General features: G+C 37.5%; 2 protein-coding genes across 3 annotated transcripts; one reads left to right on the forward strand and one right to left on the reverse strand.

Moving 5' to 3' along the window:
- Window positions 1-563: 563 nt before the first annotated feature.
- LOC137746772 (uncharacterized) lies at window positions 564-13893 on the forward strand. Of its 2 annotated transcripts, none has more exons than XM_068486778.1 (25): window positions 564-697; window positions 898-1043; window positions 1414-1523; window positions 2447-2612; window positions 2816-2916; window positions 3056-3128; window positions 3272-3407; window positions 4005-4165; window positions 4451-4575; window positions 4661-4760; window positions 5788-5884; window positions 6557-6608; window positions 6867-6968; window positions 7047-7193; window positions 7328-7490; window positions 7590-7817; window positions 7909-8063; window positions 8620-8748; window positions 8868-8985; window positions 9075-9270; window positions 9455-9566; window positions 9644-9798; window positions 11056-12493; window positions 12585-12779; window positions 13052-13893. In XM_068486778.1, exons 2-25 carry the CDS (start codon window positions 911-913, stop codon window positions 13526-13528), a joined length of 4869 nt encoding a protein of 1622 aa, XP_068342879.1. In that variant the 5' UTR covers window positions 564-697; window positions 898-910; the 3' UTR covers window positions 13529-13893. The 2 variants fall into 2 exon arrangements, with proteins under 2 accessions (XP_068342879.1, XP_068342877.1); XM_068486776.1 differs by having other exon boundaries at window positions 572-706.
- A 1329-nt stretch (window positions 13894-15222) lies between these two features.
- Window positions 15223-19389, reverse strand: LOC137748519 (uncharacterized). The gene is made up of 10 exons (XM_068488684.1): window positions 18995-19389; window positions 18377-18484; window positions 18144-18260; window positions 17461-17997; window positions 17019-17380; window positions 16828-16927; window positions 16603-16662; window positions 16329-16412; window positions 16070-16186; window positions 15223-15965 (listed from the first exon to the last, which is right to left on the reverse strand). Exons 1-10 carry the CDS (start codon window positions 19064-19066, stop codon window positions 15660-15662), a joined length of 1863 nt encoding a protein of 620 aa, XP_068344785.1. The 5' UTR covers window positions 19067-19389; the 3' UTR covers window positions 15223-15659.
- Window positions 19390-19783: the final 394 nt, after the last annotated feature.

A 19783-nucleotide genomic window follows, 5' to 3' on the forward strand; every position in this document is an offset into this window, starting at 1 on the left:
TAAAATGTTAAGGGGAGGTTATACTTCTAGTTCAAATTAAGGGTTGTTTGAGACTATTTATTGAAGTGTTAAAAGTCGCTTTCTGACAATTATAAGCATTCTTACTATTCTTGGCATAAAAATTTAGGAAATCGTAGAAGCGGCTTTTGGAAAAGCACATTTTCAAAAAAAAAAATTTAAAGCACGTTTGGATACAGTCCTTAGTAAAAATGCTAGTAAATCCTGAAAAAGTACTCAAAGTGCTTCTTGAGAGAACCACATAACTGGTGTTTCCTGTAGAAGGCACTTTAAGTGCTTTTGAAGCTCAAAAATTATTTTATTTAAAAGCGCTTTCAGTCATTTTCTCTAAATGTGTTTTTAATAAAAGCACTTGTGAGCATAATAGCTTCTCATAGAATAAGTCCTAAACGGACCTTTAGTTGTAACGAATAGTTGGGTCCATGGAACCCCCAATTGCAAAAAAGAGGCCCAATAAAAATTGAACATTGGGGGTCCTGGCCCATCTTTAGCCCAAAGTGGCTTACTACTTGGGCCTTGTGATTCGGTCGTTGCAAAAGCGCGCTCTCTCCGTCTCTGTGCTGTGTTCCCTGTGTATTTTTCTCCATTTTCGTCAGCCCAGTCCTCCATCTTCTTTTTCTTCCTCGTCAAATCGATGAGCTCGCATTTCACTTGATTCTCTGAATCTCCGACTGATCAGGTATTTGAAGTAAGATCCAAATCCTCCCTCTCTCTCTCTCTCTCTCTCTCTCTCTCTATTCTTTCTCCATCGATCTACTCGTTTCATCACAACTACCAAATTCGGAACAAAAATGGAGATTTCTGGGGCAATATATATATATATATATATATATATATATGTACGTGTGTATCTATAGGTTTCTGATGCTGGAGTTTCAGGTGAAACTCTAAGATGGAGTGGACGACGGTGCAGCACCTGGATCTACGACATGTCGGACGCAGCTCAAAACCGTTGCAGCCTCATGCTGCTGCCTTTCATCCCCATCAGGCCCTCGTCGCCGTCGCCATTGGAAACTACATCATTGGTAACACCCTCCCTTCCCCTCTTTTTGTTTGTAATTATACCTAAAGCTTGTGATTTTCTACTTTGACTATGTTATACATGTATATGATGTAACTGGTGCATTTGACATACTTAATCAATCATTAGTTTAAAGTTATAAACTTCGATAAATCGTGAGGTGTTATGCAATGCTCGTGATCAATCATTAGTTTCTTTTAAGGAATGACCACATGGATGTACTCAGTGACTCCATGAATCCTAAATACCGCATAAAAGTTAATAGATTGAATGTGCTCTCGTGTATATGCCACGCATACATGTTTGTCCTTATTCGATTTTTGCTCCGTTTGCACTTCGGTGATTTTCAATTTATAATGTTTTTGTTTTTACAGAAATGGATGCGTTGACAGGAAGCAAGATTTCATCTATTGATATTGGTACACCCATTGTCCGCATGTCTTATAGCCCCACAAGTGGGCATTCTGTGGTAGCGATCCTTGAGGTTGGTTCCCTATAAGCCCTTGTCTGTTTGGATGTTTATAGATATAGATAATTTCTTCTTGGATCTCATCTTAAGGTTAATATGCGAGTTTTAGTTTTTGAATATGTTATGACTAATTGTTGGCCCAAATTCTCACAGCAAGTATTTTTGAAACAAAGTTAAATCAACATTGTACTTACCATTGTATCATATAAAGATATCTTAGCTCTTGGACAAAAATCCTTTCACTATATCTATCTGGTTTATGTTGAATTCCAGGTTTTTGTTCTCATGATTGTAGGTTTGTCTCATAGTAGCTTAAGCTATTGGGACCACCAATGGTAAACCAACAAACTTACTAAATCATTTTTTTGTAACATTATAACTGCGAAGAAGGGCTTTTTTTTTTTTTTTTTTTTTTCTGTGCACCATTCAATTTTCCAATCAAAAGCTCTAAAATCTAATTTCAATGTTTCAACATTGGGTTTATTTGTGTATTTTCTGTTCATTAAGTGTGCTTATCGGTATGTTCACTACATATTTTGGTCACTATAATAGATTGTGCTCATTGATTGCGAGACTGATAGAAGATATGTGATTTACTGTCTTGATCATTGGGACAAATATTATGTATATTCATGTTGTTAGAAACTCCACATGATTACTTTTCAGATAGATCTATGCATTACAGTGGTTATTAGTTAAAAGATATGTGCTGTAGCATGAACCAGTGCAATTTCATTTATCATTTTATTCCAGTACACGAGTCTTGAAGAGATTAGTCAAAGCACAACATATAGTTTGAGCAGATTTGTAGTCTCTTTGTTTGGTTAATGTAATTTGTCGGTTTCCTTGCTACTTCATTCAATTTGTGTTAAGTTTTTGTTGCTTTATGTAGTATTACATTTGATTTGGTATTTATCTTTATCCCCCCATTTTTGTAGGACTGTACCATTCGCTCTTGTGATTTTGATGCTGAGCAAACATGCGTCTTGCATTCACCTGAGAAGAAGACAGAACAAATTTCTTCTGATACAGAAGTTCATCTAGCTTTGACACCTCTCCAGCCTGTAGTATTTTTTGGTTTCCACAAGAAAATGAGTGTCACAGGTTTTCTTCTTTGTATTTTGTTTTTTTGTTTTTTTTGATTTTTTTTTCCGTTGGTAACTGCCTTACAACCACACAGACACCCCCCCCCCCCCCCCCCCAAAAAAAAAAAAATAAATAAATAAACACCCACACACACATACACACAATCATGTTCAATGATGCCGACTTTTCTAATTCTTGGAATTGCTTTATTATGCATGAAGTTGTTGGAACTGTTGAAGGAGGAAGAGCACCGACAAAAATAAAGACAGACTTGAAGAAACCGATTGTCAATCTTGCCTGCCACCCTCGCCTCCCTGTCCTGGTATATAGTTGTTTTGTTGAATTTCTTCCTATTGTCCTTGTAGTCAGAATACATTTGTGGCTTTTGGATAAATGTGTAATATGCGTAGTCCTTTTGTTTTCTGATATCACAATCATCCTTTTCTTTTTCCCGATTTCAGTATGTAGCTTATGCTGATGGTCTGATTCGAGCCTACAACATTCACACGTATGCGGTTCATTACACCTTACAAAGTAAGATGAGACCAATTATTATTATTATTATTATTTTGAGCAACCCGATTCTTTGTTGTTGAGTGTCTGAGACAATGAGAGTAATAAATTAATATCCTTTAAATGGTTCGCGTGTTTCATCATCTTTTGTTCTTGTCATTCAGTCGATAACACCATAAAGCTTATTGGTGCTGGTGCATTTGGTTTTCACCCAACATTGGAGTGGATCTTTGTTGGGGATAGACGGGGTACGCTGCTTGCATGGGATGTGTCAACTGAGAGACCTAGCATGATTGGCATGTAAGTCATTTATGGTAGTAATACTAGAAAGATTGTAAAGTGGAATAAAAAAAATTGTTGAACACAAGCCAATAGAGATTACATTTCCCTGTGGAAACTAATGAATTAATGCCTCATGTTCCTTTCTCTATTACTCATTCATTCATTCTTGTTTCATTTTCTTGAGTTTAGATTTCCAAAATTTATTTACTTATCTTTAGAGAAATGGATTTAAGGTTATAGTAAATTTTATGAACTGAGAGACCTAGCATGATTGGAATGTTAAGTATTTATGGTAGTAATACTAGAAAGATTGTAAAGTGGAATAAAAAAAAAATTGTTGCCCACAAGCCAATAGCGATTACACTTCCCATGGAATACTGTCAGTGGCTGTAATGGCCAATAGATTCTGGTTTTGTAGAATAGGATTGCTTGAAATAGATTGTTTTTCATATTTTCAGATACAAGAGGCATGTCTAAGTTGCTGTCAATATGATCTTACGGGCATGTCATATTTACTGCCTATATGATCTACTCTTGTTTGAAATTTGCTTGTTTTTGCCAATCTCATGCTGGCGTTAATTAATATAATAAGTTTGACCTTTTGTTGCAATTCAGTACACAAGTGGGTTCCCAACCAATAGCTTCAGTTTCCTGGCTCCCAATGTTGCGGTTACTGGTAACTGTGTCCAAGGATGGAACTCTTCAAGTGTGGAAAACACGGGTTATAATTAATCCTAATAGACCTCCAATGCAAGCAAATTTCTTTGAGCCTGCTGGTTAGTTATTATTATCGTTTACTCTTTTGCTTTACCATGTTAAGGATATGTTTCTGCTGAACATATTGGCATCATTTCTTTATTGTAATAGTGTTAAAAAAAACCACCACAAGGAAACTAGCAATATGTATATGATGTTTGCTTATAATATAAAGCAATATTTATAAATTATTGTACATGGCATGCTGTGCTTGCATAGACGCCAATGGGATCATCTTTGTTTTGACCAAGACTTGATATATTCCTAGCTTGCACTGACTTCCGTGTTTTCCTATTGTTATGCAGCGATTGAATCACTTGATATCCCTCGCATCCTTTCTCAGCAGGGTGGAGAAGCAGCTTACCCTTTACCGCGAATTAAAACTCTAGAAGTTCACTCAAAATTAAATTTAGCAGCACTTCTGTTTGCAGTTAAGCACAACCACTTACATAACACATGTCTTACTGCACCTGTATCAAAAAGTGCTTATTTTTAATGTTATATTTTTGTTATAGAATATGACAGGTGGAGACAATGTGAAAAATCGGGCTGCATACACTAGGGAAGGAAGGAAACAACTGTTTGCAGTTTTGCAAGGTGCAAGAGGATCTTCAGGTGAAAATAAAATTTGCACAATATAGTGTATTTATTGGTCTTATCCACCCGAGTTTTCCCCGTTAACTCCACAGCATCCTGAGGGAAATGCTACTTACTAATGCCTTTTATTAAGGAATCTAAGGAATCTACTTATAATTTGGTCTAAAGATAATTATAGCAAAATAATATCATATCTAAATTTTCACATCATTAAGTAAAATGTTTTCAGTAATTTCCACAAATAAATTAGTTCATCAAGGTTCTGGTGGTAGATAATACACTTTATGTTGGAAATTCATAATATCTTGATCATATGTATTAGTAGGTGGTCTTCACATACCATGAAGAAGTTATCCTGATCCGACTATTTTCTATTTTTCTACTATGCTTCTTATTTTGGTTATTTAAATTGGAATGGACTGTATACTTGTCTTGGCATTGCCTGAGAGTGGAACAAGACAAGCTGAGGATTCAGATCCATCTGGGAGTGGAAGGTTTACTAATTAAGTGCGTGTTGAGTAGCATATAGTACACCAAAGATCCTTAGTGGCACCTTACTCTGTTGCATGCTTAAATAGTTTTGCTCGTCTTTCTTGTATTTTATCTTCTCTAGTGACATCGACAATTCTGACAAGGAAATAAAATCTTCAATTTTCGTATTTATTATATACTTCTTAAGATACAAAGTTGATTATTTCCTTTTAGGTGCCAATGACACAGCATTTTCTTGGTCAATCTGTAGACAACTTTAGGGTGTAAGCTTGCTAATCTTTGACTTTTACAGTGACACGTTCTGTAACTCTGTATATGTATCATGGTGTCTCTGATGAGAAACATAATTGAAGTAGCATTTCATGATTTGTTTTCTCCTGAATAGTTTTGCTACTTTTACATTAATATTGTACCTTTTTTCCTTTTGATATTTTGGTTTTTAAGATAGCAAATTTTTTTGAAACTTGTAATGTTATGAATAGAACCTTTGTCAGTTCTTGTGTTTCTGCTGCACTTATTGACCAGATATGCTAATTGTCGTGGTATTTTGCAGCATCTGTTTTGAAAGAAAAGCTTTCAGCTTTGGGTTCATCTGGAATATTAGCCGAACATCAACTTCAAGCTCAGCTGCAAGAACATCATCTGAAAGGGTGAGATCAGAATTTTTGTAAACCAGATTTTTTGTCCTGGCCATCAGCGGAAGTTTGATTTTAAATTTAGAGAACATAAAAATTACATGGTGATTATTCCTACAATGTTGTTAGGTTGTTTTCAGGATCTTTTGTCAGCTGTCTTGACCTCGGATGCTTTACATTTGTAAAGTGTTTCCCCATTTACAGTTTTCAGCTTTTTGTTCATTAAAAAAAAAAAAAAGATGTCAAATTTGAGATACTGACACTAGGCTTAGTCGTATTTCTTTTTTTGGAAATTACTGGTGGAATAAGTTTTTTTTTAACCTTTTACTTCTTTTGGGTTACTACTAATGGCACACCTGCAGTTGTTAACTGAATTTTTGGTTAATCATTTTACTGCTTTTCTTCAAATCTTAAGACTTTCAATCATTTTCAACAAAAGAAAAAAAAAAGGACTTTCACTCATAAAATTTTCTTTGGGATTAAGGGCTTTGTTGAGTTAAATTTTTTTTTGTGTACATGTGTGTGTGTGTGTGATATTACTGCTTTTCTTGGTTCAGGTTTAGACTTGCACTCTTAAATTAGTCATTTGGATTAAAGGCTTTGTCGAGTTGAATTTGTTTGCTGCTTTGTACAATGTTGAACTTTATTAGTATTATATATTGCCTAATAATTTTTCATTTATTGCAGCCACAGTCAGCTTACAATATCAGACATTGCTCGGAAGGCTTTTCTCCACAGCGTATGTCACTTTTATCTTAAATATGCGATGTATAATTGTTTTAATTTTTAATTTTTTTTAATTTGGCTTGTAATGTTATGAGACCGTGGATAGGTTTTTATGTAATCAGGCCATAAAACATAGTCTAGTTTATTTTGTCCTGTCCCACTTCTTTATATTAGAACACTTATTGGGAACTTCCTGTCTGATCTAATCTGACTTCCTAAGTTGTTATAATTCAGTTTACTGTTGACTCAGTTCCTTGCATTATTGCTATAGCATTTTATGGAAGGTCATGCCAAAAGTGCCCCGATATCTCGGCTGCCCCTCATTACTATTATAGACACTAAGCATCATCTGAAGGACTTTCCTGTATTTCAGGTAAGTTGTCTTAGCAAAAGATTGATTGTGTCTTGTGTTACTTTTCCTTAATTTGTAAAAACTTTGGTTCACTTGCAGCCATTTCACCTGGAGTTAAATTTCTTCAATAAAGAGAACCGGGTTCTTCATTATCCTGTCAGGGCCTTTTATGTTGATGGATTACAACTTACGGCATATAACATTTGTTCTGGAGCAGACAGCATTTACAAAAAACTTTACACAACGGTAGTATTTTGACTTGATATGCTATCATTTGAATTAGTGTGACGTCATTGTAACTTTCCCGTTAGCTTTTATGAGGATTCCTGTTTGGTGGTGCTAATGATAGAGAAATAATCCTTTTCGCCTCTCTTTCATAGGTTCCTGGAAATGTGGAATATCATCCAAAGTACATGGCCTACGGTAAAAAACAGGGTCTATTTCTTGTTGTCTATGAATTTAGTGGTGCTACAAATGAAGTGGTGCTTTATTTTGAAAATACCAATACTCAGGCAGCAAACAGCAAGTGTACCACAATAAAAGGTTTGTCTGTCTATTGGATGCTTTTATTCCCCTGAAATGTCTACTGTGCATGCAAGAGATCTAGTAATCATTCACAAATTTCATCTTTGAGTTTTGTAGGTCGTGATGCAGCATTTATTGGACCTAATGAAAATCAGTTTGCAATTCTTGATGATGATAAGACTGGACTGGTTTTGTATATTCTGCCTAAAAAGGCCTCTCCCGAAGCTAATGAGAAGAATCTATTGGCTGAGGAAAGCCAAACTGTGGATACTGACGCTGGTCCCAAGGGTCCAATGCAATTTATGTTTGAAAGTGAAGTGGATCGAATTTTTTCGACTCCAATAGGTATTTGAGGGAAGAATTTTATTATCATGTTCAATTTGTAAAAAAGTTTTCATCAATAGTATGTGCTAATCATAGTATTCTGTGATTGTAGAGTCAACATTGATGTTTGCTTCTCATGGGAGTCAGATTGGCTTGGCAAAGTTGATTCAGGGATACCGGCTTTCCAATTCTGGTGGTCATTATATAGCAACGAAGGGTGAAGGGAAAAAGTCAATTAAGTTGAAACTAAATGAGATTGTACTTCAGGTGATCATATAATCGTTCTGGTTTAATACTTATTGTTGAACAATAGAAAGTAATTAGGGTGTGCTGCTTAGTGCATAACTTTTCTGCTCCTTTACACTTCCTCATTTGAAACTTGAAACTACCATTCAAGAAGAATATATGGTGGGGAGGGTAAAAACTTTCCACTCCCTTTTGCCTCTCTCACATTTCATAAGAAAGTTTCAGTTTCAAGCTAATGAAGTCTCAAGTTTGTGTATTTTACATGCAGACTATAGTTTTCCCATGGATAAGATAAAACTAGAGCAAATTTTCTTTGTGTTCGTAAAATAGAGAACTTTATTGTTGTTCGCTATGGTTGCATCTGACACATAGCCTTCCATATTTCTTCTGTATGTATATCCATTCATGCATAGTCGGCTACTTATTAAAAAAGAAACATCTTTCTCACAAGACATGCAACTATATTCTTCTGGAACTGTATTCTTGATAGACCGCACTTGTGTGGACTTTAATTTTTTTAATGTGCAAAACATTTTTAATCTGCCCCTTCAAGGCTCGAGCTGCTATAATTTGACAGGTTCACTGGCAAGAAACTCTTAGGGGCTATGTAGCTGGAATATTAACAACGCACAGGGTGCTTATAGTTTCGGCAGATCTAGATATACTGGCAGGCAGTTCCGCAAAATTTGACAAAGGACTTCCTTCGATATCCTTTACAACATTTTGGTGTAAAAATTTTTACGTTTTTTTTTTGTTTGCTAATCATTCATCCGACTGAGTTATTGAGGTTGTTACAATTTGTTTGAGCACTTGACCTCTATTCACTTTAGATCACTTTTATGGGTTGGGCCTGCACTTCTCTTTTCTACTACCACTGCAATTAGCGTGCTTGGCTGGGACGGGAAAGTAAGGACTATTCTCTCTATCAGTATGCCTTATGCAGGTACGTATCTCTTTGGCTGCTTATGCTGATACGGGAATGTATCTCTCTGCTGGTATCCTTCTGACTCGTTATGATGTATTTCTTTGCAGTTTTGGTTGGTGCGCTGAATGATCGGTTGTTGCTTGCTACCCCAACAGAAATAAACCCCAGACAAAAGAAGGGAGTTGAGATTAAGAGCTGTCTTGTTGGGCTCCTTGAACCTCTTCTTATTGGATTTGCCACAATGCAAGAGAGATTTGAGCAGAAACTTGACCTTCCAGAGATATTATATCAAATAACATCAAGGTTTCTTTTCTCTCCAGTGATCTATCTCATCTTATACACATGCTATCTGTTTTCAAAAGTATTTTTATGCTTTTTACATCATAAAGCAGTATAACATTATGGATTGTACTGTCAGTTGCTTCTTTTCTGAACCTTAATAAATATGGTTCCTTGAATAATTGCTGATGACACTTTGTAAATGAAGGTTTGACAGCCTGCGTATCACTCCAAGGTCTCTTGATATTCTTGCTAGAGGCTCTCCTGTTTGTGGAGATCTTTCTGTCTCACTATCTCAAGCTGGACCCCAGTTTACTCAGGTGAGTTAAAAACAATGTGGTGTTTAACAAATTTTGGTAGTTGTCCATTTTGTTACTGAACGTGTGAAATAACTTAGGTGTTGAGGGGTGTCTATGCCATCAAAGCTCTCCGTTTTTCGACTGCCTTGTCTGTCTTAAAAGATGAATTTCTGCGCTCCAGAGATTATCCAAGATGTCCTCCAACCTCTCATTTGTTCCACCGGTTCCACCAGTTGGGTTATGCATGTATCAAGTATGTAGATATGACAAAGTGTTCTTTTTATTTTTATTCCATATATTTTTTTTTCTTTCTATTTCTCTATGTTTCTAACAGTTTTATTCAACGAACTCATTAGGTCTCTTTTTCTTTGATGATTGCCGCTCAATTTTAAATTTTCTGATATCATACTCTCACATATCTAATAGTGCGTAAGATTATGAAATGAATATGTGTAACACAACCAGAGACGGATGAGTAAATGGTGTCTAATAGTGGTATCAGAAAAGAGAAAATTAACTTGTGAGAGTTTTCTGAATTTTGCATGTTGTACAAGATTATGAAATGAATACGTGGAACACAGCCAGAGACGGACCTAGGGCTGGCTGAGGTTGGCTGTAGCCCAACCGAATCTGAGCCCAAGAGAAATAACCTAGGTACATTAGCCAATCTAGCCCACCTGAGTTCTACTAATCCAACCCATTCAGCCTAAAAAATATTAAAGACATCAGCTTTTCTCTTTACTTACCCCTTCAGTCTTTCACTCTCTCTCCTCCTCATAATTAATATACATGCTCATCTCTTCTAAGTTCTAACTTCTAACCCATAAAAATTCATGGATGCAGTTTATTGAAAAGCACTAGAAAAAACCCTGAAATCAATCTTTTTATGTCTCTCTTTCTCACTTGTTTTTGCCCAAATTTAGTTACACCATTGAGTCCATTAAATGGTCAATTCCCCTAAACAACGGCATTAAATTTTGTTCTTGGATTTTTGGCTTCAAAGTTCAGCCCACCCAAGATATAGATCCTGGATCCGTCCCTGAACATAGCAGGAGATAAATAATAAAAGAAACTCAAACTCTCGAAAACCTGCTACTTTATAGGGGATTGACTCTGTTGTAGTGGTTAAAATAGGAATTGGTAGTATCTTTACCTTGTGCATGAAGGATTGTTGGTCTACCTATGCTTGGAGGAATTATTCAATCTGTGATAATGCTTGACAAAAGTTGTTCTGGTAGATCAAAATTCGTTTTCAAGTGCATGCTTATGTACTTGAATTTGTATTGAGCTTATATTTGACATCCCTTTTCATGAGTTATGCTTGTCAAGCGGCATTGAAGGTTTCTCTTTTTTGTCGTTTATTTAAATTGCTCCATCCTTGGTTCCAGCTCATTGCTAAAGAACTGATGGATTGATGGTTTTCATGTTACTTTCTGTGAAAAAATAGTTCTCAGTTACTAGGTTTTCGTTGAAGCAACTTTTGTTTTATAACTTAAGATAAACTTGGCAGGTTTGGGCAGTTTGATAGTGCAAAAGAAACCTTTGAAGTTATAGGTGATTATGAAAGTATGCTTGACCTCTTTATATGCCACCTAAACCCCAGTGCCATGCGGCGTCTGGCTCAAAAACTGGAAGAAGATGGCACAGATTCAGAATTAAGACGATACTGTGAAAGAATTTTAAGAGCCCGTTCTACTGGGTGGACTCAAGGAATTTTTGCTAACTTTGCCGCTGAGAGTATGGTCCCTAAAGGTCCTGAATGGGGTGGTGGGAACTGGGAAATCAAAACCCCAACAAACATGAAGGCTATACCTCAGTGGGAACTGGCTGCAGAGGTGATGCCGTACATGAAGACTGACGATGGCACCATTCCATCCGTTATCGCTGATCATATTGGTGTTTACTTGGGATCAGTCAAGGGAAGAGGCAACATTGTAGAAGTAAGGGAAGATAGCTTGGTCAAAGCTTTTAAATCAGCAGGTGGTGACAACAAGCCAAATGGTCTTCCGTTGTCTACGTCCACATCTAATATGTCCAAGGGAGTGCCCGGTGGTGATTCGCTGATGGGTCTGGAAACACTTAACAACAAACAATTTGCCAGTTCCTCTGCAGCAGATGAACAGGCTAAAGCTGAAGAAGAATTCAAGAAAACAATGTACGGTGCAGCTGATGGTAGCAGCAGTGATGAAGAGGGAACTTCAAAAGCTAAAAAGTTACACATTCGAATAAGAGACAAGCCAATTGCTTCTACTGCAGTGGACGTGGATAAAATCAAAGAAGCCACAAAGCAGCTCAAACTCGGTGAAGGGTTGGGTCCACCCATGACCAGGACCAAGTCATTGACTATTGGATCCCAGGACCTTAGCCAGATGTTATCCCAACCTCCTCCTCCAGCTAACGGTGGGTCAGTGGCTCCTCGTGTAGGCTCTGCCCCTGGTGATCTATTTGGTATGGACTCGTTTACACAACCTGCAACAGTATCACATCAAGCTCCTACCTCAACAGGTAAGGGGGTTGGTCCTGCGCCTATTCCAGAGGACTTTTTCCAGAATACGATACCATCCCTTCAGGTTGCGGCTGCACTGCCCCCTCCAGGGACCTATCTTTCAAAAATGGATCAAGCTTCTCAAGGGTTTGAAAGCAACAAGGAAGCATTTAACCAGGCCAATGCATCCAATGCCAATGTTCGTCTTCCTGATGCTGGTGTTCCCCCTCAAGCTAGTCAGCTGGCTGCTGCTCCATTCGAGCCTGTTGGACTTCCTGATGGTGGTGTCCCACCATCCTCAGGCCAGGTTGCCGCGCAGCATCAATCTCATATTCAATCAACTCAGTTCCCAGTTTCTACTCAGCCTCTTGATCTTAGTGTCCTTGGGGTTCCAACTTCTGCTGACTCTGGAAAACCTTCAGCGCAGCCTCCTTCTCCACCATCTTCTGTGCGTCCTGGACAGGTAATACATACATGTACATGTACACAAGTTTCCATAACTATTTCTCGAATTCCCGCAATCCATTTTAATTTCCTGGCTTTCCTCGTAACAGGTACCCCGTGGGGCTGCTGCTTCTGTATGTTTTAAGACTGGAGTTGCCCACCTTGAGCAAAATCAACTTTCAGATGCGTTGTCTTGCTTTGATGAAGCTTTTCTTGCACTGGCTAAGGATCAGTCTCGTGGAGCTGATATTAAAGCGCAAGGGACCATCTGTGCTCAATACAAGATAGCAGTCACTCTTCTTCGGGTATTTTATTCATTCTTCTAGGGAAAAAGAAAGAAAAATGGGTGTGCTCTTATTTTGAGGCTGAGTGAATGGACAATACAACCCTTTGCCAATATATTAACACTATGGGACTAAAAACTCTTGCGGGATTGATTTCTATTGGTCATCAAAGATCCCATAAAAAAGATTGATTTCTATTGGACATCAAAGATCCCATAAAAAAAAACTGATCTGAAACCTTGTGTTTTGAATAGTGGCACATAACTTATCTCGAATTTGGTTTTCATTTGCAGGAAATTGGGCGGCTGCAAAGAGTTCAAGGTCCTAGTGCAATCAGTGCAAAAGACGAGATGGCAAGACTCTCACGCCACCTGGGTTCTTTGCCTCTTCTGGCAAAGCACAGGATAAATTGTATTCGAACTGCAATTAAGCGGAATATGGAGGTGCAGAATTATGCTTATTCGAAGCAGATGCTCGAACTCCTGCTATCCAAAGCACCTCCAAGTAAGCAGGAAGAATTGAGGAGCTTAGTTGATATGTGTGTGCAAAGGGGTCTGTCCAATAAATCCATTGATCCATTTGAAGATCCTTCCCAGTTCTGTGCCGCCACACTTAGTCGTCTGTCAACTATTGGATATGACGTTTGTGATCTTTGTGGGGCTAAATTTTCCGCTCTCTCATCACCCGGTTGCATTATATGCGGTATGGGAAGCATTAAAAGATCAGATGCACTCACAGGGCCAGGGCCTGTTCCTTCACCGTTTGGTTGAGGTCTAAATTTCCGCATTGTGTTCCCATACGGGCACAACTTTGAGGAAATTAGCCCCAAAACACTCTCAGTACTTTTCACTTCAATGTAGTTGCTGCCATAGAATATCGTTCGGAGGAGGCTTCACCCACACCGAAGAGATCATACCACTTCCCGTTAGGTATATAACGTATCAAGTTTATTTTTTCTTGTAATTGAGTTTAAGTTTGTTGCCATGCCTTAATTTTTCTTTTGTGCGTTTACTCCCATTTTTTATCTGTCATTATCCAAATCATTGATATTCCCAGTCTTGTGATTACTTTCCCTCTGACTTTGTAAAGAACTGGATCCTATGAAATCCAAAATTCAGTTGCTCTGTGTGAATAATGATGCTTTCATCATTTGGCTCTAAAATTTACATGCGATGCGTGAATTTGTGTCTGTCTCTCTCCTCACTTGACACATGGCATAGCAGCGTATATCCTATGCCTCTCTCTGTCCTCTCGTGACACAAGTGAGGAAAAAGGCAGAGGTATAAACCCAGTTACATGTAAGTATATCTCCTAGTTTACGCGTTTTGATATTTCGTTCTATTGATCCAATTCTTCAGCAGCTGACAAGTGACAACCCACAAGCGATGACTTTTAGCAAAATAATACAAATTTCGGAAGGGAGGTGTGTGTGCGTATGTGTATGTATTGTACATTTTGGTTCAAAGTAAAGCAAATGATTAAAGTTAGAAAAGCAAACAACAGGGGCCTCAGCAATTTTTTCCTTTTGGAAAGCAAGATTCCAACTGTTTCACTTCACCTGCTTCATAATTTGGCAAGCGGGAATCCCTTCACAACACTACTATTTTCCGTTCAATTATTCCGAGGTGTAATTCAACAATTGGAACCGTTCATTTCAAATGTCAAAAATCATACGAATCAGTAAATTGTTTAGCCATTTAGTTATCAAAATTTCATTTCCGCTTCATCTACCAAATTGTGTTTTTGGTTGTTGCACGTCTTAGATGACCAAACAATTTGAATGAGGACCTAAAATATAAACGGTTTCAATTGTTGAGTTGCATTATAGAGTAGCCCGTTAATTGATTGGCCAATTTTGTTACCAACCGTTGTGTCAAGTTTGTCAAGGGCTGAAGGGAAAATCCAAAAAGCAACAAAAAGACTTACATGGAACGATTTCACTGTCACAGTGACGTCTCAAACTAATAATACAATGTTGTGTGTAGGTTCCCCTCCACAACACTACATTATACAATCACATGACAGGGAACACATTCCGTGTACATTACTCTCCGAAACAGTTCTCTCCCTACTTCTCTTTATTTCTCCCTTGGAAGCTAAAATGTACTGCCAATTTGTCAACCAGAGTTAAGGGCTAGAGTCCTAGAGGTCCCTTTTTTCAATGGATTGAATTATTTTGTTGGGTAGTGTTATCCACACACCCAATTTTATCACACTCTTATCAATTTTTAGCCGTCGGGTTAAATAAATTAAAGATCAATGAACAAAAAATAACAAGGGTGTATAGAAGGTAAAAAAACAGATATGCTAGCGATTAATTTTCACCCAAAAATATCATTTTAGAGATGCAAAATTATTGTACAAAAATCAAACAAAAAGACATCTTGGTCAGGTCATGTGGGGTGGGTTAGCTTATTAGCATACCAGAAATGCTTGCCTCTTTTACATGCTAGGAGTCATTCATTCTTTTCGACTAATCAGAATTTGATACATTTGGATAAACATGAGCCACAAGTATTCGTGTCCGCAACTCCGCATTCATGCATTAATCCTCATAGTTTTCGCTTCACCATCTTGCAAAGATACATAAAATTGACTCAAAAATATTGCCCTCTTTCCCAAACCCAATTTTATATGTACTTCAGTACCTTGTTTACTATACCAATATACAAACCCGAGAAAAACTCGCTTCAGGGCAACTCAGGAAAGCACGAACCTTCTGTATTTTGGTCACACTCGACCAGTACATTGGTCTTACCCGATGTGAGAGCTACCGGACCCTATCAAGTTTCCCTCATCAAACCCACCACCATAACCACTGTTCACAAAACTATGCATGCTAAAGAATTGGACCAAAAAATTTTGACAAAAAAAAAAAAAAAAAAAAAAAAAACGTGTCTGTCATTTCTGTAAGAGCAGCCTGAAGGTGAAATTGTATGGCATTATTTGCACCAACTGTGAAATGGGTTCGTCTCTTCCCCTCCTTTCAAGGCATTGAACTGCCTCATTTCTCAGTTCATTTGGTAGCTGCATGCAAATCCAGTCCACCAATGATTCCAAATCCTTTGCGAAATCGAGTAAATACCAATCCAAAAGCTTGGGGATGATCAGTTTGTTTGTCCTTGAAATGCCAACTGCTGCCTGTATATACTCCCTTTTTGCTGCTTCCAACTCTTCTTCCACATGAGCTGCTGAGTACACTCTCACCTTTTGTTTCACAAGAATTTTTGCATATCAGAACGAACCGAATGGGTTTATACAGACGATTTCACACAAGTTTCGAATCTGAATTAAGTTTGAGATTAACTTACTGCAGGGGAGGACCAGCTTCCGCACGAAAGTGCAAATGTAACCAAGGGTTCAGACCACTCTAATCCGAAAATGCTGCGAGCTTTCATCTCATCATTTTTCGCAGCTTTTGGACATGTCTGTTTTAAGAGTCGGAAGATTGTGAAACTTAATTTGCATTTTGTAGGCAATATGCATTAGATGAGAGTAACTTGAGTCACTCAACAAAAGTCAGTAGACCATAACCTAAAAGGATAATGAATTTAAGGTGAATATACTTACAAATTTCAAGTGATAAGGCAGTCTTAAAATGAAATGCTCGATTGTAATTGCGTTCAGTGGGTGCCCCCCGACACCTATTGTTGCCTGATGCAAGCACAGCCAATGTCAATTTACGAAAAATTATTGTACAATAGCAGTTGACACTAACAGAAACAGAACATCACATAACGAAGTACTGTGCATGATGCTATGGGCATATAAGGTTAAGGAATCCAATGTGTGTTCGTGTGTGCGTGCATGTCCAATGAAATCGGTAGAGATGGATTGATCTTACCTTTTGCATTAGTGCTACAACCATTTCAGGAGTCTCAGGTATCCCATGCTCTAAAAATGCCTACAATACAAACAGTTTCAAGTATGTTGTTTTCGTTTTAGATACACCAGGTAAAGGTCAAAGATACAATCTCTCAATGTACTGAAAAAAATGATTGATCAAACTTGCAGTTGGGACTATAAATATTTGGTTTTCGGTATTTTGGATAGAGAGATGCAGTATTACCTTCATCATGCAGGAATTATAAGTGTTGATCCAAAATGCAAGCTTTTGCTGATGGTTAAGACCTTCTAGACTCACTGTGGCAAGCTTTCCAAGTAGAAACCTGTTGATTTTTATAAAAGACAAATCAATTAAACACAATCGCAAGCAGTTTGATTATTGGAGGACCAAGATTAGACAGACTAAAAACTCACTTTAATCTGTGCATCAGAATCAACGCGCTTGTTGTTCTGTTGAGATCAATCGAACCAATATCAATTGAACGGAGGTGTTTATAGGGGCCAACGTCTATGTCTCTGAATTCCAAACAAATACCATAAGGATCTCGAAACCCTGTCTCTCCATTTGATGCATGAGCAGATAATGTTGATCTAGAACTTCCCAATTCCTCTACCTTGTCCTTCAAACTGCTCATCCTCACAAAAATGCTGGACAAACACTTCACAATGTCCTCAGACACTTTGTTAGGAGTGTTATCAGCTTCCAGAACCCTATCATCCGAAGAACTAGATGAACTCTCATGTATTCTTTCCTGGTCTACTAATCTGCACTCTGGCTGAACAATTACAGGCACAAATAAATAACCACAATGTGTAACAGATTGAGTCTAATTACAACTTTTACAGTACTACATACCTCTAACTTCAAAGAGTCCGAAGATTTTGCCACGGATTCATGTTTCATACGAGATTTTTTCACTGGGGTTACAATTTTAGCAGTTTTCTTGTCAGGAGACTGCTTGTCCTTCGCTGCATTAGGACATAACCAATTCTCTTTTCCTCTACCATCTTCTGCAATAGGTGTGAAGGAATTGGGTTTCCTGGGAGTTTGTTTTCCATTGACTTGCCTGGTAGAACAATTCCCCGTTCGATCAGAGACGATATGATCAGTGGACATCATCCTTCTGCTCGAAGCACAGCGAGCAAGAGAAGGTTGAAGCCTGCTGGCTGATGCTGCTGACATGAACTCATTGTGTGACAAAGATTTTGACCTCTGATGTTTAGAGCCTTGAATCGGGGTCTGCTCAATCGAATCATTCAAAGTTTCGACACTACTCTTGGAGGACAGATACACGGCCTGCTGATATAGGCCTTGTCGAAAATTAACAACCTGTTCTTCGAGCCGAACAACCTCCTCTTCCAAAACAGCTACTTCAGCCAGAAGTTCTAATGTCTGAAACAAAAAGCATCGCAATTTGCATCAATCCAAATGATGTGCATTCTTCATCAATTTCTAATCTTGGAAAAGGGTTCTTCTGGGTTTTCAGAGAGAGAGAGAGAGAGAGAGAGAGAGGGAGTGAGAGAGATAATTGTACAAACATGTGGAGGGAGATAAGGAGGAAGACGAGGCAGAGCACCCAATGGTCTTGTAAAAGCCCTTTCCAATGCTCTGTGGACATTCTCTTCATGTCTGAGCTTCTTCTTCAGCTTATCAACCTGCATATTTCAAACCAAACCAATAAGTCAACGAACACATATCAAATAACAACAACATTAAAAGAAGAACTATTTTGCAGATATTAAGAAACCCAATTGAAATGTTGGAAGATTACATCTTTCTGCAATGCCATTTTTCGTTCTCGGTTCGATTTACGCCGATTGATTGCAGTTCTATCAGTTCCCATTGCTCTGCTCTTCTGAGTCTCCATTTTCTTCTCCTTCTTTACAAATCCAACACCAAAACAATATCAATGTTATGAGCAAAAAAATGGGATCAGTGTGTCTGAGAAAAAAGGACTCCAAAGGGAGAAACAACAACTGTTCTTTTCTTGAGAATTAAAAGAATTTTTGGATAAAAAATGCCTCACTTTTCACAGATCAGTCGGAGATTAAACAAAAATGGAAAGAATATTTTGGAAGTAAAGAATATTTAATATCTCATTAGTTATGAAATTAAATGAAAAAAATGGACAAGAAAATTTAAAAGCCTTTACTTTTTCAAGTAAATTTTAAAACCCAATTCAGATGCCTGTTGCCCATATTCAAAACTCCATTTTCAGAAAGGTTTCAAGGTCTAGAAGGCTAGAAGAAGAGAACCCAGAATTTTCTTTTTTACTTTTTTCTCGAGAAACAAACACACTGGCCTCGAAATTTGTCAATTATACGACCTCTCAGCTTTAAAGAAAGAAGAAGAATTACAACCCAAAAATGAAAAAAGAAAAGCAACTTACTTTATTAATATCATGGTTCATAGCAGCAGCAGCTTTCATGGTCTGCAGATTAGCGCGTACTCTGGTATTCATCTTTTTTTATTCTGGAAAAAAAAACAGAGAAAACTAAACTATGATGCAAATTTAATGCATCCTGAAAAGATGAAGAGACGGATGACAACTAGAGAGAGAAAGAGCGAGAGAGAGAGATTATATTTCATAAATGGGTAAGAGAGCGGGAAAGTTGAAGTGGGTAAGACTCAGAAAAGGAAATGGCTACATTTGCATTTGGTGTTGTTGTTTGTTGGTTCTCTCTCTCTCCCTCTCTCTCCCTCCTCAAACAGAGGGAAGTAAAAGAAAGCAGCAAAAGAACACAGATGACAGAGTTCTGAAGGAAACAGCAGAAAACGACGAGGTTTTAGACCTTTGAATTTGATAAAGCGTCGTCCAAGAAAAGCGTACAAGATGGACAACAAGCCTACTGCCATTATTATATATAATATTATATTATATTATATTATTTCATACAAACCAATCTATTTTTTCTAATCGATTTCAAACAAACAATCGAAGCTAAAGATTGTAGGTTTTTATTATTATTATTTTTTATTTTTTTTGTCGAAAGTTTATAGGGTTTTTTAGTATGCCAAAGTTTAGAGGTTTTTCAATATGTATCGATGTATAATATACATCACAATTGTTAGCGGTTAGAGTTTTGTTCATTATATTTTTTATCACACATTTTGTTCATAAGATTTTTTATCGCACATTTAATTTTTTTGGGAAAATGAAATGTGCGATCTTATATCC

Source organism: Pyrus communis, chromosome 10 (genome assembly GCF_963583255.1).
Source record: "Pyrus communis chromosome 10, drPyrComm1.1, whole genome shotgun sequence".
NCBI classification, from domain to species: Eukaryota; Viridiplantae; Streptophyta; class Magnoliopsida; order Rosales; family Rosaceae; genus Pyrus; species Pyrus communis.

Bases quoted from the DNA above. Each gene is read 5' to 3' on its own strand.
- LOC137746772 (XM_068486778.1), top strand. From the start codon at position 911: ATGGAGTGGACGACGGTGCAGCACCTGGATCTACGACATGTCGGACGC. The intron at 1,044-1,413 runs GTAACACCCTCC...TTGTTTTTACAG, and splicing joins CATTGGAAACTACATCATTG to AAATGGATGCGTTGACAGGA. The intron at 3,129-3,271 runs GTAAGATGAGAC...CTTGTCATTCAG, and splicing joins GGTTCATTACACCTTACAAA to TCGATAACACCATAAAGCTT.
- LOC137748519 (XM_068488684.1), bottom strand. From the start codon at position 19,066: ATGAATACCAGAGTACGCGCTAATCTGCAGACCATGAAAGCTGCTGCT. The intron at 16,187-16,328 runs GTAAGTATATTC...CTCTTAAAACAG, and splicing joins TGCCTTATCACTTGAAATTT to ACATGTCCAAAAGCTGCGAA. The intron at 15,966-16,069 runs GTAAGTTAATCT...GTGAAACAAAAG, and splicing joins GAAGCTGGTCCTCCCCTGCA to GTGAGAGTGTACTCAGCAGC.